The sequence below is a fragment of the Chelonoidis abingdonii genome, chromosome 5 (genome assembly GCF_003597395.2).
Source record: "Chelonoidis abingdonii isolate Lonesome George chromosome 5, CheloAbing_2.0, whole genome shotgun sequence".
Lineage (NCBI taxonomy): Eukaryota > Metazoa > Chordata > Testudines > Testudinidae > Chelonoidis > Chelonoidis abingdonii.
In genome coordinates, this window is record NC_133773.1 from 38,349,280 (window position 1) to 38,365,119 (window position 15,840).

General features: G+C 39.6%; 1 protein-coding gene across 3 annotated transcripts in view; it reads left to right on the forward strand.

Moving 5' to 3' along the window:
- The window catches only part of UGT8 (UDP glycosyltransferase 8), a 71,142-nt gene that overhangs the window by 18,239 nt on the left and 37,063 nt on the right, over positions 1-15,840 (forward strand). For all 3 annotated transcript variants that reach the window (XM_032781311.2, XM_032781313.2, XM_032781312.2), the window contains exon 2: positions 4,889-5,712. In XM_032781311.2, coding sequence (XP_032637202.1) covers positions 4,891-5,712 — 822 coding nt within the window. In that variant the 5' untranslated portion in view covers positions 4,889-4,890. The remainder of the gene's footprint in view (positions 1-4,888; positions 5,713-15,840) is intronic.

The following is a 15,840-nucleotide window of genomic DNA, read 5'->3' on the forward strand; positions in this document are numbered from 1 at the left end:
TAAAAAGGCAATCTGAGCAGGATATCTGAATTAGATTGACTTTGACTCACCTTTGTGTGTGTAGCTTGTTTAGTTAGTTTTACTGTGTTTGCATAAAACTGGAAGAAAAAACTGAAATATAAGACAATTAACATCCAAAAACATTTTAAAATATCTGTATTGTTCCTTTTTTCAGCACCAACAGTCATAATGCTTGTACGTAAGTAGCTTCTGGTATATCTGATTTCAAAGTGATACTATGAAGTATTTTTAAAGTTTTTAAATACAATATTTACATTGTTTAGAAGCTTACAAATATAACTGTAGTCTTTTCTGTGTTCAGTGAGATTTAAAGGTACTCTCTGAGACCAAAAGAAGTTAATGGAGCTTTTTCAAAACATGGATTAAAAATGATCCAGTTTAAATGGTTTTTAAAAAGTTTGCCTGGACATCATGGACTTGGCAGATCTAGTTTCAAACTGTATTTTAAAAATTATTCTAGACTATAGACGTGGGACCAGCTAACTAGCTGGTGTAACTTGGTGTAGTTCTATAAAGTAAGTGAAGCTACATCAATGTACACCAGCTGATCAAAAAGGCAGACTGTATTTAATATCACCTAGCAGGAACTGTTGACAAATCCTTTTATAAAGTGGTTCCATTAACTCAGTTTAAAACCCAGTTCAGATGGAACTTTCACTTTTTCAATGAAACATAAAACTACATCTAAATATTTTTTTTTGCAGAATTCAGTCATATATTCACTTTGTTGCTTCTATACTAGAACCAATGATATTTAAACAGTGCTGGGAATAGGTTTTTCCAGTAAATTTGTGTTTGTTGTTCTAGCTGGAAGGTGGTGTAGCAGCAATGTGCAAAATGTTCTAGATCTTATAGTACTAAACAAAGTTTAAAATTTCTAGATGGCAGATTGGTGGATGGACAGTTCAAATCAAATGGGAACATTTTTAAAAGAGCTCAAACTTAAGGCAGAAAACTGACAATCATCTGTATCACTCTCTTCCTGGGAAGCAGAGAGCAGGACTCAATATTTATTTAATCTGTGGAGCCAGGGTCCCATAACAAGGAAAAAAGCTAACAAGCTTCTTGTTATGGTTTACATTACTAGATGGTGTGGTGAGTGTATTTGTTTCTTCAGCTAAAAGAACACAAGAGGAAAAGATAAGTGTCTTAAATTTCCATTTCAGAAGCAGTTCTTGCAATTCACTCACTTTTTTACATTTGTTTTTGTAACTGAATATTAGAAAAAAATCTTGTGTATCCATTTTTTTGCTGGTGATAAATATTGTATGAGGCTCTTTTCCTCTCATATTGGACTCAAAGGCTACATGGATAGCAGTACAAAGCTTAGATTTCACCTAAAACTTCAAAACAGCGTTTAAATCAGAATTAAGTAGTGCATATGCCTTGTGCTAGTCTTCTGACTGTTGGAAGTTCCCCTACAAATTATACTCACAATTTTTGAAAATCAGACCACTTATTTAGGTGTGAGAAGGGAGAACTGGGTACCTTTCTTGATGCACAACATCATATTTTAGTGGCCCAAAGGCATTGCTATCTCATTTGTTGACCGGTATAACATTAAAAACAAATTAGCCTATGTTAAGGGAATTATAAGACCATAAGAACGGCCCTACTGGGTCAGACCAAAGATCCATCTAGCCCAGTATCCTGTCTTCTGACAATGACAAAGCCAGGTGCCCCAGAGAGAATGAACAGAACAGGTAATCATCAAGTGATCCAACTCCTGTCACCCTTCCCCAGCTTCTGCCCAACAGAGGCTAGGGACACCATCGCTGCCCATCTTGGCCAATAGCCACTGATGGACCTATCCTCTATGAACTTATCTAGTTCTTTTTTGAACCCTGTTATAGTGTTGGCCTTCACAACATCCTTTGGCATGGAGTTCCACAGGTTGACTGTTGTTGTGTGAAAAAACACTTTCTTTTGTTTGTTTTAAGCCTGCTGCCTATTAATTTCATTTGGTGACCCCTAGTTCTTTTGTTATGAGAAGGAGTAAATAACACTTCCTTATTTACTTTCTCCACCCCAGTCATGATTTTATAGACTCTATCATATCCCCCCTTAGTCATCTCTTTTCCAAGTTGAAGACTCCCACTCTTATTAATCGCTCCTTATATGACAGCCATTCCATACCCTTAATAATTTTTGTTGCCCCTTTCTGAACCAGTTCCAGTTCCAATATATCTTTTTTGAGATGGAGCGACCACATCTGCAAGCGCTATTCAAGATGTGGGCATACCATGGATATATATAGATGGAATCTGATATTTTCTGTCTTATTATCTATCCCTTTCTTAATGATTCCCAGCATTCTGTTCACTTTTTTGACTGCTTCTGCAAGTTGAATGGATGTTTTCACAGAACTATCCACAGTGACTCCAAGATCTGTTTCCTGAATGGTAAAAGCCAATTAAGATCCCATCATTTTATATGTATAGTTGGGATTATGTTTTCCAATGCGTATTACTTTGCATTTATCAACATTGAATTTCATCTGCCATTTTGTTGCCCAGTCCCCAGTTTTGTGAGATCCTTTTTGTAGTTCTTTGCAGTTTGCTTGGGACTTAACTATCTTGAATAGTTGTGTGTCATCTGCAAATTTTGCCACCTCACTGTTTACCCTTCTGCCCAGATCATTTATGAATATGTTGAATAGGACTGGTCCAAATACAGACCCCAGGGGCACCTCTCTCCATTCTGAAAACTGACCATTTATTCCTACCCTTTGTTTCTTATTTTTTAACCAGTTACCAATCCATGAGAGGACCTTCCCTCTTAGCCCATGACAGCTTACTTTGCTTAAGATCCTTTGGTGACAGACCATGTTGAAGGCTTTCTGAAAATCTAAGTACACTATATCCACTGAATCCCCCTTGTCCACATGCTTGTTGACCCCCTCAAAGAATTCTAGTAGATTAGTGAGGCATGGTTTCTCTTTACAAAAAACATGTTGATTCTTCCCCGACAAATTATGGTCATTATGTGTCTGACAATTTTGTTCTTTACTGTTGTTTCAACCAGTTTACCTGGTACTGAAGTCAGGCTTACTGGCCTGTAATTGCTGTGATCACCTCTAGAGCCATTTTAAAACTTTGCATCATATTAGCTATCCTCCAGTCATTTGGTACAAAAGCTGATTTAAATGATAGGTTATAGACTACAGTTACTAGTTCTTCAATTTCACATTTGAGTTTCTTCAGAACTCTTGGGTGAATACCATCTGGTCCTGGTGACTTATTACTGTTTAGTTTATCAATTTGTTCCAAAACCTTCTCTAATGATACTTCAATCTGGGACAGTTCCTCAGATTTGTCACTTAAAAAGAATGGCTCAGGTTTGGGAATGTCCCTTACATCCTCAGACATGAAGAACAATGCAAAGAATTCATTTAGTTTCTCTGTAATTGCCTTATCATCCTTGAGTGCTCTTTTAGCATCTCTATTGTCTACTGAGTAATATTACTCGCTGTTAAGCATTCAGAAGCCTTCTGCTAATAGAGAATCAAATGAATGGAGTGGCACACCCTCTGTTTCTCCTTCTCCATTTGTGACATCTTCTCTCTCACTTCCCTTATCCCCTGCATATGTCAGAACTCAGGGGTTAGCTTTCTGCCTGCAAGAAACTCCTTTACACCCCAGGAATTTTCTATTGGCAACTTATGGGCAGAATCTGGCCCCTTTGTTCCATATTAAGTATATGGAACTTAAGCATTTGTTTAAATGCTGATCTGAATAAGGATGACTTAAGCACATGCTTATTGTCATACTTCGCACATGTATATTGTACTCATGCAAAGTGTAACTTTCAAAGGCTCAGAATCCAGTCATATCAAAATCAGTTTTGCTGCAACACTCACAGGTACTTCTATTTCAGGGAGGGCTATTGTTTGGACTATAACATTGTTAAAAAGATAACATTAATATATGTATGGAAAGTTTGTATGTGAGTTTTCGTATTCTCCACCTACTGAGAAAAGCTTGAACTGTTTTTGTCTCAAACTTAAAAACCAAAAAAATATAAAGTCACCTTCATCAGAGGTCAGGCCTGGAAAATGCAGGATAAAGTTTTTGAAAGCTATGGGCAGCTGTGACAACATGAGCATACAATGGAAACACACACGAGGCACTGTTGCTCAACTGGTAATGAGTGCACATCCCAAAATCTGCCATCAGAATTGTTGGAATTCTCAACTGAGAGAGTTAGGAGTGCATTGGCAGAGATGGTGCTTCTAGATACAGGGTTGAGGCATGCTGATGGGGAAGGTTGTAGTGCTAACACACAAGTTGTGCCTGTTATGTAGATAAACAGAGGAGTTTAGCCTCTAGGTCTTTGAATCCTTTATGAATATTAAATTCACTCAAAATACTTAACATGAACTGACTGCAGTCATGCTAGTGCTCCAAAGCCTAGGACGATCTGGGTTTCAGAGGACACTAAGTTCTTGTTTCCCTTTGCTGTTGGGTACCATGTATAATTCAGAAGCCGTGCGCACGTATCTTGCAGGAAGGTACCAGCTACATTGTCCTCATCAGCTTTCCTGCCATATAATACAGGAGCTGTATCAGTATCAGAAGAAATTGCTTGCCCACCTGTATAACCAGATAGAAGGGGAGAAGGGAAAAGAGAGAGAGAAAAAAATTAAACCCTAACCAGAAACTAAACACAACACTTGCTTCTTTTTTTTAACTAAGTAGCTATCTTGTCCCCCGTGAATGCTACTAAAAAGACTTTGGGATAAAATGATACTAAAGGTTATCATGGCAAACACTTGAAAACGTTATCAAGTAATGTTTGTTTATCAAACTCTGAACAACAGGTGGGATTGAAATCTTTTGAAATATTTCTTTTTATTTTGTCATTTCAGCTATGATGTCTTATACTCCAGTTTTCATTCTCCTGTGGGGCGCTGTCGGGATAGCAAGGGCTGCCAAAATCGTTGTTGTGCCGCCAATTATGTTTGAAAGTCATCTGTATATTTTCAAGGCCCTGGCCTCAGCCTTGCATGAGCAAGGTCACCAGACAGTGTTCCTTCTCTCTGAGGGCAGACACATCCCTCCATCTAATCACTATAGACTCCAACGTTACCCAGGGATCTTTAATAGCAGCACTTCGGATGATTTTCTTCAGTCCAAAATGAGGAGTATTTTCTCTGGAAGACTGACAGCACTGGAACTGTTTGACATCCTGGATCATTATTCTAAGAACTGTGACATGATTGTGGGCAACCAGAACCTAATGTATGTCTTGAAGCAGGAAGAATTTGATCTGTTGCTAGTGGATCCTAATGAGATGTGTGGGTTTGTTATAGCTCACCTTTTAGGTGTTAAATATGCTGTTTTTTCCACTGGCCTTTGGTATCCAGCAGAAGTAGGCGCTCCGGCTCCTTTGTCTTACGTTCCAGAATTTAATTCGCTTCTCACAGATCATATGAACCTTCTAGACAGGATTAAAAACACTGTTATTTATCTGGTTTCAAGATTTGGAGTCAATTTTTTGGTTCTGCCGAAATATGAAATGATAATGCAGAAACACAAAGTGTTGCCAGAGCGGTCGATGCATGATTTGGTTCATGACTCCAGCCTGTGGATGCTGTGTACAGATATAGCTCTAGAGTTTCCAAGACCCACGTTACCAAATGTTGTTTATGTGGGAGGAATCCTCACCAAACCGGCCAGTCCTCTACCAGAAGTAAGATTTGCTGAGTTTTATGGTAATTTTTGTAATATTTGGATGAGTCTTATTTCTTAATGAATTTGAAATGTGTTTAAGTTAAATGGTGACCTAATATCTTAAATTTTTAAAACTCATTTTTGTTGTTGTGTTAAATACACAATAACAATAATTGGAAATACTTTGTAGATAGAAACGCAAGCATAAAAGCTGTTCTTTCATGTAGATGTTCTCTACTTTTCTTATGCTGGTTCCTGCTTTGAATTAGATGTTTCATGATCCAGCAGAGGGATCACAATGTATGAAAGCTTGACTGTTAGAAATTGAAGTCCTAGCTGAGTGCAAATGAATATAGCAGAGAGATAAATGTGATCAGATGGACAATTTTCATAAAGAGGTTTCATTAATATTCTACCTCATCCTATTCCCAATTTCATGATGCTGGTATGTCATGTATTATAAATTATTCTATTAGAGGAATAGAGGGTGTCTTGTTTTATTTTAATGCATATATATATGAGGTATGAATCAGAAAAGTTTGTAACAAGACAGAACAGCTAACCAAACAAGTGAGATTTGGTAACAGTGTAAAAGTTTAAAATCTGAATAAAATAAAATACAGCCACAAAACACAGTAAAACTAAACTTCGTACAGAAATAGTGCCAGTGCTAGAGCTAGTATCATTTTTAGGAAACTGGCCACAGAGACCTGAGAGTTCATAATGCAATTTAATTACTTGAGTGCATGATGTGCTCTTGACACGTGATATTTAGGATTGTCTCTGTTTAGTAACGCCATGATGACTGAAAGGCAGAACAAAATTTTTCAATAAGCTGTCATTTATATAATGATTTACATATGCATTGTCACCTGTGGTTCAGAACTAATCCATTCAATTAATGGATTCTGCTGGCTGGCCTGGAGAAAATATTGGACATGAGGAAGGATACAGAATTGAGGTAGAGGAGTTTAATGTACCTGTTAACACCCTCAGTTGCTTCTCCTGTGGAACTAATATATGGAAAGATGGGCTACAGAATAGGAAACTTGGTCAGGATTTCTAGATTGAAAACATTATATAATGGTTTCTGTTGATCTGTGTAATAGCCCTGCATCAAATAAACTATAACTGCGGGATATTGTGCAAACTAATGAAATAATAGTTAACGTTTTTAATATTGCTTCTAAGTTCATATATGTAAACTATTTTAACATTTCACATGATTGATTTAAAGAGTCATTTTGAACTCCATTAGTAACTGTAAAAAGTAAAAGACTCCAGCACCTGCTAGGATTCACAAGAAAGGCAACCATCTTAACAACTTGGGTACCTAAATTAGAGGTCTAAATCCTCTGTTGAAACTGAAATACATTCAGAGCAACAGCATAAAGGCTGGGGGCAGAGGTAGCTCCAATGACTAGGCTGGTTTCTAGTATAATTTACAGTAGCCTCAAAGCTTTTGTAGTATATACACAGATGCCCATAACTCCAAGGAGCCAGTCAGGCACCTAGGGAGTTGTTGGATATAGGAACTTCTTGGCCATGCTCAATTTCTCCTAGAATGAACTCTTACGTGGGATGTCGAGAGGCTAGTGGTGTAGAGCTGCTACTTGGCTTGTGCCACCTGTGATTCTTGAGGAATCCTCCAGGAGTCAGTTACCTGATGTCAGCTTCCCAGTGGCTCTGGGGCATTAGAGTGGACCTGAGAGTTGGAATCAGGATCCCAGTAAAGGCAGTCAGGGGCAAGGGCAAACCTGAGGAATTCATTGTCAGGTCCAGGCCAGGGCCAATACTAAGGGTCTGAGTCTGAGTCAGTTTCGGGATCCAAGTCAGGAGGCAAAGTCCAAATCAAGCCAGGAGTTCAGGAGCAAAGAACAGTTATGGCAGCCCCAGAGATCCACACTGTATCCCGGACAGTTCCTGGAATGCTCCTTGGGTTTATATCTGGCAGGGAGCCAATCTGGAGCCATGGGCTGTGTCCTCAGTGGATTCATGGGAAGTGACATGCAAGCTAATTACAGCTGCTGCTGGATGATAGCCTAGAGGTGTCAGCTGCTTGGTAGCACTACAGGTGTGGCTTCTAACCTGTGGGCCTTATAGTTGGGTCCAGTGTCCAAATAGGTACTTGTATATCCCCTCAAATACCAATTTTAATGCTCCAGTGTAGATCCTAGTTTAGACATACATATTTTGAACATTAGTTGAACAGCTATAGGAAATTCAGTTGACAAGGTTTGTTTTATTAATAGTGGAAAGGTTGTATAGTGAAACCAACTCATTTATTATCTGTTATATGGGAGAGCACTAAATTGTGAGCTCGGAACTTCGTGCAGCAAAGAATAATACATGTGTGTTACAGTCCTGATCATGTCATCTCACAGCCTCTGTGCTACTCAGAGGTACAGGAGGCCTAAAGGAACAGACCATTCATATGGATGCTACAGAATTCAACTGTCAGATGTTGAACCAGTCCTCAGTTAGAAAAATGGGCATGTTTGCACATAATATTGCAAGGGAGGGAAAGGGAGAGTTGTGAAACTTATTTAATTCAGAATTTTGAGATTTGTGTATCTAAAGGCAGCTATAGGCTTAATGTTGCCACGTAAGTAATGTGGGCTTCATTGGTATATTTAATAGACCTAGGATAATCCTCTTGCCCACTACAGGCATTGTGTCTAAATCAATACAGTTGAGTGGGTCCCATCCCACTGTGTGCAATAATGGTTTAAAAACTGAATGAATAGCCAATGTGAAAAGGTAACTTAGTGCCCAAAACTGGGTATATAAAAACAGCCCTACAAACAGTATGTGATTGATAATCACATATAGAACATCTTAAATGTAGGTATGGATCCATTTGGTTCTAAAACTGAAGAAAAATATTGTCTATGAAGTGTGCAGTACTTTGTTTGCTTGTAAATGTTGCAATTGAGTTTATTCAGCGTGAACTTTTTTTGGAGGGTGGGGGGCATTAGTTAGATTTTGTTGAAGTGATTTGAATTTCTTTTGCACAACCAGTTGGTCCCCTGCACTCAAGGTAGGACTAAGTAATAACTTGACAGTTCCTGAAAAGTGTTTCTCTAACCTGTTCTTGAAAACGATGGAGATTCCACAGTCTCTCTAGGTAATTTGTATGAGTGCTTAACTACTCTGACAGTTAGGAAGTTTTTCCTAATGTATAAACAACCTTTTATGTACTTGAAAACTGTTATATCCCCACTCAGTCTTTTCTCCTCCAGACTAAACAAACCCATTTTTTATTCAATCTTTCCTCTGTACCTTGAATTAACCCTCATCTATCACAGTGTCTGCCCCCCAGGTTTTGCCCAGTTCCCATGGGAATCAGAGTAGTAGCTCTGTAGAGGCTGCTTTCCCCTCCTCTGCATTACTACCTGCCATGCCTTATACTACATTATTCCCCTGTGCAGGAAAGGCCACTTAATTTGGTCTTTCATTTTATACATTATTAATATTAAAGATAGTAATTAAAAATAAATTGGCTGCAATGAAGCTGTACTCATTTTTATTAGCTAGGGATGTGGGCCAGCATGTATAGTAAAGGGTTAAACAGTGAAGGCTAGATCTTGCAATCCTTATTCATGTGGGTGAGCACTTGCTGACACAGCAGTCCCATTAAAGTCAATGAGACTGCCCAAGTAAGTGATGTTCACCTAGGTCAGTGATATTCCACCTGTGGTCCGCGGACCCATGGGGGTCCTCAGGCTATGTCTAAGGAGTCCACAAAAGGTTGTCGTTATGATAGAACAGTGGTTTTCAACCTGCGGTGCATGGACCCCTGGGGAGCCGCAGTCTGTTTCTAAAATTCCCAAAATGTCACCTCCATTCGACATTTTTTAGGGGTCCACAAATGAAAAACAATTGAAAACCACTGGCGTAGGTGAGTGAAAGTTATATAATTCACCTGTGTGAATTACCAACTTAGAACATATAATAACGTGACTCAATGCCCAGTGTCTGTACTGAGAGCTCCATAAGTAATGCTGAGAGAGTCTGATTCATAGTTGTATTTACACCATCTTAAATATTGATCTGGATTTATTTGGTTGAAAACTGAACGAAAATAGAAAAATCTATATCACACAAAGTATTTCTTTGTAATTGTTGCAAATAGACACTTCAAAGGATTTTGAAACAGTTTTTGTCAATGATTATCCATACAAGGAATTTTAATATCTGGAGTCCAGAATATAGACTAAAGAAGATGTGCAATAGAGATAGGGTATTATCTGGGTTATACATTCTAAATGGTTCTTCTCCACTTGTGGTGTGTCTCCTTTTAAATATGTCTAGGAAATATCTAATTTGTAGCTACATATAGGATACCTGAGAAGGTATTGTTCAAAGAAAGTAGTAGTGTTCTGCCCTGGAAAAATTTCTAACAGCCTACAGTCCTTTGGCAATCTCATCTTTTAAACATACTGTTTTCCTTTTGTGGAGTAAAACCTTGTAGGTCATATATCCACAAAGACAACGATAATTCACACACTGTGGCAAAGAATATTACAGTCCTTCTCTAAATTTGCAGAATAGTCCCTAGGTTGGGATTTTGTGAGATCTCCTGCTGAAATAAAAATGTCTTTGCCCCATACTAAGTTAGAAAGAATAATAGTGAAGTAATATATTTCTTTGCTGCTTTGCAATGTGGAGCTGCTGATTTGAGTTTCTGTAAAATATAACCAGTGCTAAACATATTGAATTACAGACACCCATTTATAAAATCTCCAGTTTGGAGGTTGGAGGTTAACCCCTATGTTGTCTATCTTAGGAGTCTCAACAAGCTGATTCTTGATCTCATTTTATACCATATAAAATTGCTTCATATGCTATTTAGTTCTTTTTTTATAATAAACAGGTAGTGTAGTGGGATGACTCGTTCATAAACTCATATTATCACATATACAATACAATATCCTGTTGAGGGCAATGTGAGTAGATTCATTCTTAAAACATCACAGCTAAAGACAGAAGAAAAGTCCAGTCATTAAATCACTGAATCAATAGGATCCGCACAGTAATACTCATATAGTAGTTCCGTGTTGCCAATGGTAATACAATTTGGCAAACTAACAGATAATACTCTCCCTTCCCTTTTTCTGACCTTCATCCTACTTCTTTCAGGGGGAAGTTCTTAAGTGCAATAACATTGGTTAATATTAAATAAAATAAACAATGGAAAATTCTGAATTATGACATTCTTTTAAAACAGATTGTGTTAGTTAGCCATTAATCAGCAAGATAAGATATGTCCTTGAATGAGTGTAGGAGCCTAAGTTAATCCCACTTCAGTATTCTTAGTCAGGTATAAGGACCAATAGTTAGAAGTATCAGATTCATATTGAAAGAAAAGGACATTGAGAATGATCAGGGAGCCTATCTACAGGTAAAGGATCATAATGGATTTCATATAAGCTCACTTAAGTGTACAGAGACGGTAGATTATGTGGAGAGTCTAGGCTTCTCTCAAGCAATACCCAAAATTTAGGTTTTCATATTATTAACATTATGAGATGAACTCTATTAACTAGCATATAATCAGAAACTATGGTCATATATATCAATTTGCCATTTAATTATATAGCAGCATTAGTTTAACACAAAATAATGTTTTAAGGCATTTCGAGTTAAGATATTTTTAATCTGAGTTTCCAAATTTTAAAGCTTCCTCAGAATTTTTAAACATAAAGCTTTGCGTTTCTTCAAAGATCCTGAAGGTTCTTGAATTTAAAGTAAAATACATACATATATATATATATATAACTAGCTGATTTTGAAGTAGCTTTCTTGTTGGATTAAATGCAGTTTTGTGCTGCTGTGAGAGGGAGGAAAAATCCTAGAAAAATGACAAGTTTTTATCCGAGTAAGAAAGATCTCTCCTTTCTGTTGTAGCTTATAAAACCGATTGTCTGTCTACATTTCTGAAGGTGGATCACTACATATCAAGGGTGTAGGCTGTTTTGTGCCTAATAAGCTCTGTTATTTTAACATTCTTTTTACCTATAGATCCAGTAGTTTTGGAATCCATTCAGAAAAAATATTTCCAGTACTTAACTATCCTTATAGTTATAAAGTTTTTCCTAAGATTTACTCTTCCAGTTAAATGGTCTAAGAAGGACAGCAGAGACTTTTTCATTTCTTGAGTCATTACTGTAGTCAAATTTAAGTTAACTTCCTGTATCATCTTGGAGGCCAGATCATTGGATTTTACATACTGCATAGCTCTGCCATCTTGACTCTTTTCCAGAGCTGTTCCCACTCTTTTAGAGTTGTTAGTTTTGAAATTAATAGAAATGCCTTTCTGAATGCTCTAAGAGAAGGTTTAGCAAGATGTATATGTGATTTTCATTAGTTGGGGGGGGGATTAGTATTGAAATAAAGATTTTTTAAGAATGCTGATGGAAGCTTGTGGAGATATTGTAGGTGCTGTACTGCATCATGGCCTATTACCGCCTCTTAAAATAAATTTCCATATAAAATATCTTCCCACCAATTGCCCCATTCTGACATGCTGCACTCACTGGTTCTGTCTGTTGGTTTAATCTTCTTAGACTCAGAACCTTAATACGATCACTTCCTTCCTGTCATAAATTCCATATTCCCAGATATTCATTTCTCACTTGCCATTTCAGAATAGAGTTCTCAAATTTTTGGATTTAGTGGGAAATCTGCATTTCAGCTACATTAGACTGTTTGTTTCACTGCTCTGCTAAGTCAGGCAATGTTCCATAGATCATCAGTCCAACACCTGTCCAAATAACATGTGGCCTAAAGAAAAAGTACCCTGAATTAGGCACCAGAAATCTATCCAATCTGATATCAAATCTACTGACTGTGGTTTATATTTCAGTGCACTACAGATACCTTATTATTGACAAGGCCTCAAGCTCTACCTGCAGAAGCAGTCAAATATCATTTGTCTCTTTTACAAATAAATTGACATAGGATTCACAAGGTTACTGCAAACAAAGCTGGCAATATATCCTGTATCTCTAATATGGCAGACTAATCTCTTGTCCTCTCAGCCACATTGTATCTCCAAGTGAATGCGTGAAATATGGGCTTGGCTATGATGGCTGCAGCTAATGCTCTAGCAAATAGACCACAATCCTCTGTGAAACCCTGGAACAGAATTTAAGATTCCTAATTTCTAATACTCTACTGCTGTCCAGCAGATAGTCATGTGAGCCACTGGCAAATTTGTATGTAAAGTATCCCTCTGGTCCATAGGTAGTAGCAGAAAACAGATACTCCGTTAGCTCAGGAGGTATCTGTGCTGACATCTGAAAATTTAGGGTTCAAACTTGCTGATGCTCAATGTGGGTCAAATTCATTATGGTTACACATGACAGAATTTGTTTTCCATTTTTTTTTGTTTAAAAATGGTTTATTTAATTGTGCAGTGAAAAACCATTTTTATAAACAGGTCCAGAGTTTAAAAAAGTGAAATTAGATTTTTTAAAAATCTTTTTTTACATTTTCAATAAAACAGATATACAAATAAGAATTCATATTAAATAGTGATACATCTAAGATTAATATAGTGCAGTGGTTCTCAAACTTATGTGATTGAGCCCCCCTTCTTTGTGTCAGTAGTCATTTACTGTGCTCCCTCAAGTATGTATACTGCTATCCGGCTCTGAAGGCAGAGCAGAGAGCAGTGGCTGCTGGGCAGGCGCCTAGCTCTGAAGGTAGCGTCATGCTAGCAGCAGTGCAGAAATAAGGGAGACAATGTGAAAAGTGGTATTTCTCATCACTTTTCACAGCAGACTTAGTGCCACATTTGCTACCCTTACTTCTGTGCTGCTGCTGCCACACCGGGGCTGCCAGAGCCCCTCCACCTCCAGGTGAGGGATTGGGGGCTGAGGGAGGGGGAACCTGAGCCCGGGCTGCCTCCTGCTGAGGGAATTGGAGGGTGGAGGGGAAGGAGAACCTGAACCTGGGTGTCAGGGCTCCAGCTGTCCCCTTTATTCCTCACCTCTGGGGTGTGCATGGCCCTTCTGCACAAGCCTCAGCCACCCAGGGCTGACAGCCAGAGCTCTTTAAAAAAAAAAAAAGCACACAGCTTGCACCTCCCTTGACACATTCCCACATCATCCTTGGAAGGCCTGCCCCATAGTTTGAGAACCACTGATAATATAGTGAATGAAATCCTGGCCATATTAAAATGGATGGGAATTTTCCTATTGTCTTCAGTAAGTCAAGGATTTCACTCAGTATTTCTAAAGAGGTACTTCACCTCCAACTTCATTATTAGATAAAATATAAGTACTCACAGAAGTCCATACAAAAAACATTTTCTTTGAACATCTAACACTTGTCTTGAATCATTTTCAGTTACTCAGTACAAAATGAATGTCAGCATAATGTTACATATGACTTGTCTTCGATTTGTAGAAGACAAGAGGACTCCAATCTGATGCTTCCTGAATGTCTGCCTAATGAATGGCTTTCAGAACAGTGACTTACACCTCACATGAACTACAATGAACAACAGGTCATGAGTTAAGGGGACTTTAGAAGTTTTAGCTGAGTTCTTTTTCTGTCAAGTTGGAAGTTTAATGTCATTTTAACATTATTTTTTGCATTTAATTATAAATTCCACTGATAGGGTAGGAATTAATGACATCTTAATGGTGTCTCCTTTCTTGTCCAAGAGTAGCACCAAAACCTGCAGAGTAGTCGGTCATGGGAGATTCTTGTTGAGAGAAACACATTCAGTGATACTGTAAAAACATAAATTCTTTTGGTCCTTGGTTTTATTTTTAGGAGCTGTACAGGCTGGGTGAAGGCAGAGAGTGCTTATGAGAAAAGGGAATGGGAAAGAGCAGGGCCGCCCAGAGGGGGGGCAAGTGGGGCAATTTGCCCCAGGCCCCGCAGGGGCCCCCATGAGAATGATTGAGGCCCCAGCTCCAGCCCTCCATGACCCCATCTCCGCCCCTCTCCAGGAGCCTCAGCGCATCCAGGAGCTTCCCGGGACAGCTTCAGCGTGGCTCCGGTGGGGCCCCTGAGCTCTGCCTCGCTCAGAGCTGTGTGGTAAGGGGGCGGAGCTGCGAGCTCCAGGCTGAGCAGAGGGAGCTGAGCTCAGCCTGGAGCTCCCAGCCCCGCCCCCTGACCACATGGCTCTGACTGGGGTGGAGCTCAGGGGCCCCACCGCAGCCACGCTGCCTCTGTCGAGGGAAGCTCCTGGATTCGCTGAGGCTCCAGGAGTGGGGGGAGCTGGGGGTAAAGGTCCGGGGCCGGGGGGATTGGCTAAGGGGCAGGAAGTTCCAGGGACAGTCAGGGCACAGGGAGGGGGCAGAGGTTGGAGACGGTCAGGAGACAGGGAATGGGGGGGTTGGATTGTGGGCGTTCCGGGGGTCTGTCAGGACTCAGTGGGGGGGCGTGGATAGGGGTTGGGGTAGTCAGGGCACAGGGAGCAGGGGTGGGGTCTCTGAGGGACGGTGAGGGGACAAGGAGCAGGATGGGTCTGGGATTCTGAGGAGGGCAATCGGGGGACAGGAAGTGGATGGAGGTCGGATAGGGGGCAGGGACAGGCTGTTTGGGAGGCACAGCATTCCCTACCCTAAAGTTCATTCAGCAGTTTGAGGCTTGCAGATTCTGGAACAAGCTCAAATGCTCAGTTCGTGGAGTATGTACATAAGCTATACTAAATACAAACCCACAGTAACCGTCTCAGTTTGTGAGGGACCCCACGGAGCCAGTCTCTAGGAAACAGATAAATGCATGGTGATTAAGTCCATTAATGGCTATTAGCCAGGATGGGTAAGGAATGGTGTCCCTAGCCTCTGTTTGTCAGAGGGTGGAGATGGGTGGCAGGAGAGAGATCACTTGATCATTACCTGTTAGGTTCACTCCTCTGGGGCACTTGGCATTGGCCATTGTCGGAAGACAGGATACTGGGCTGGATGGACCTTTGGTCTGAATTAGTATGGCCATTCTTATGTTCTAAGCTAAATGAACCCGAAGTTATGGAGGCAGATATGAGTCAAGGAAGCCAGCAGAGTATCAGAAACCTGGAAAAATATCTGACTGGATGGGCTCAGGCATTTGATCACAAGCTGAGGTGGTTCAAAAATTTTGGATCTTTAAACAATCAAACACAGCAAGCAGCAAATATTTGGCCACA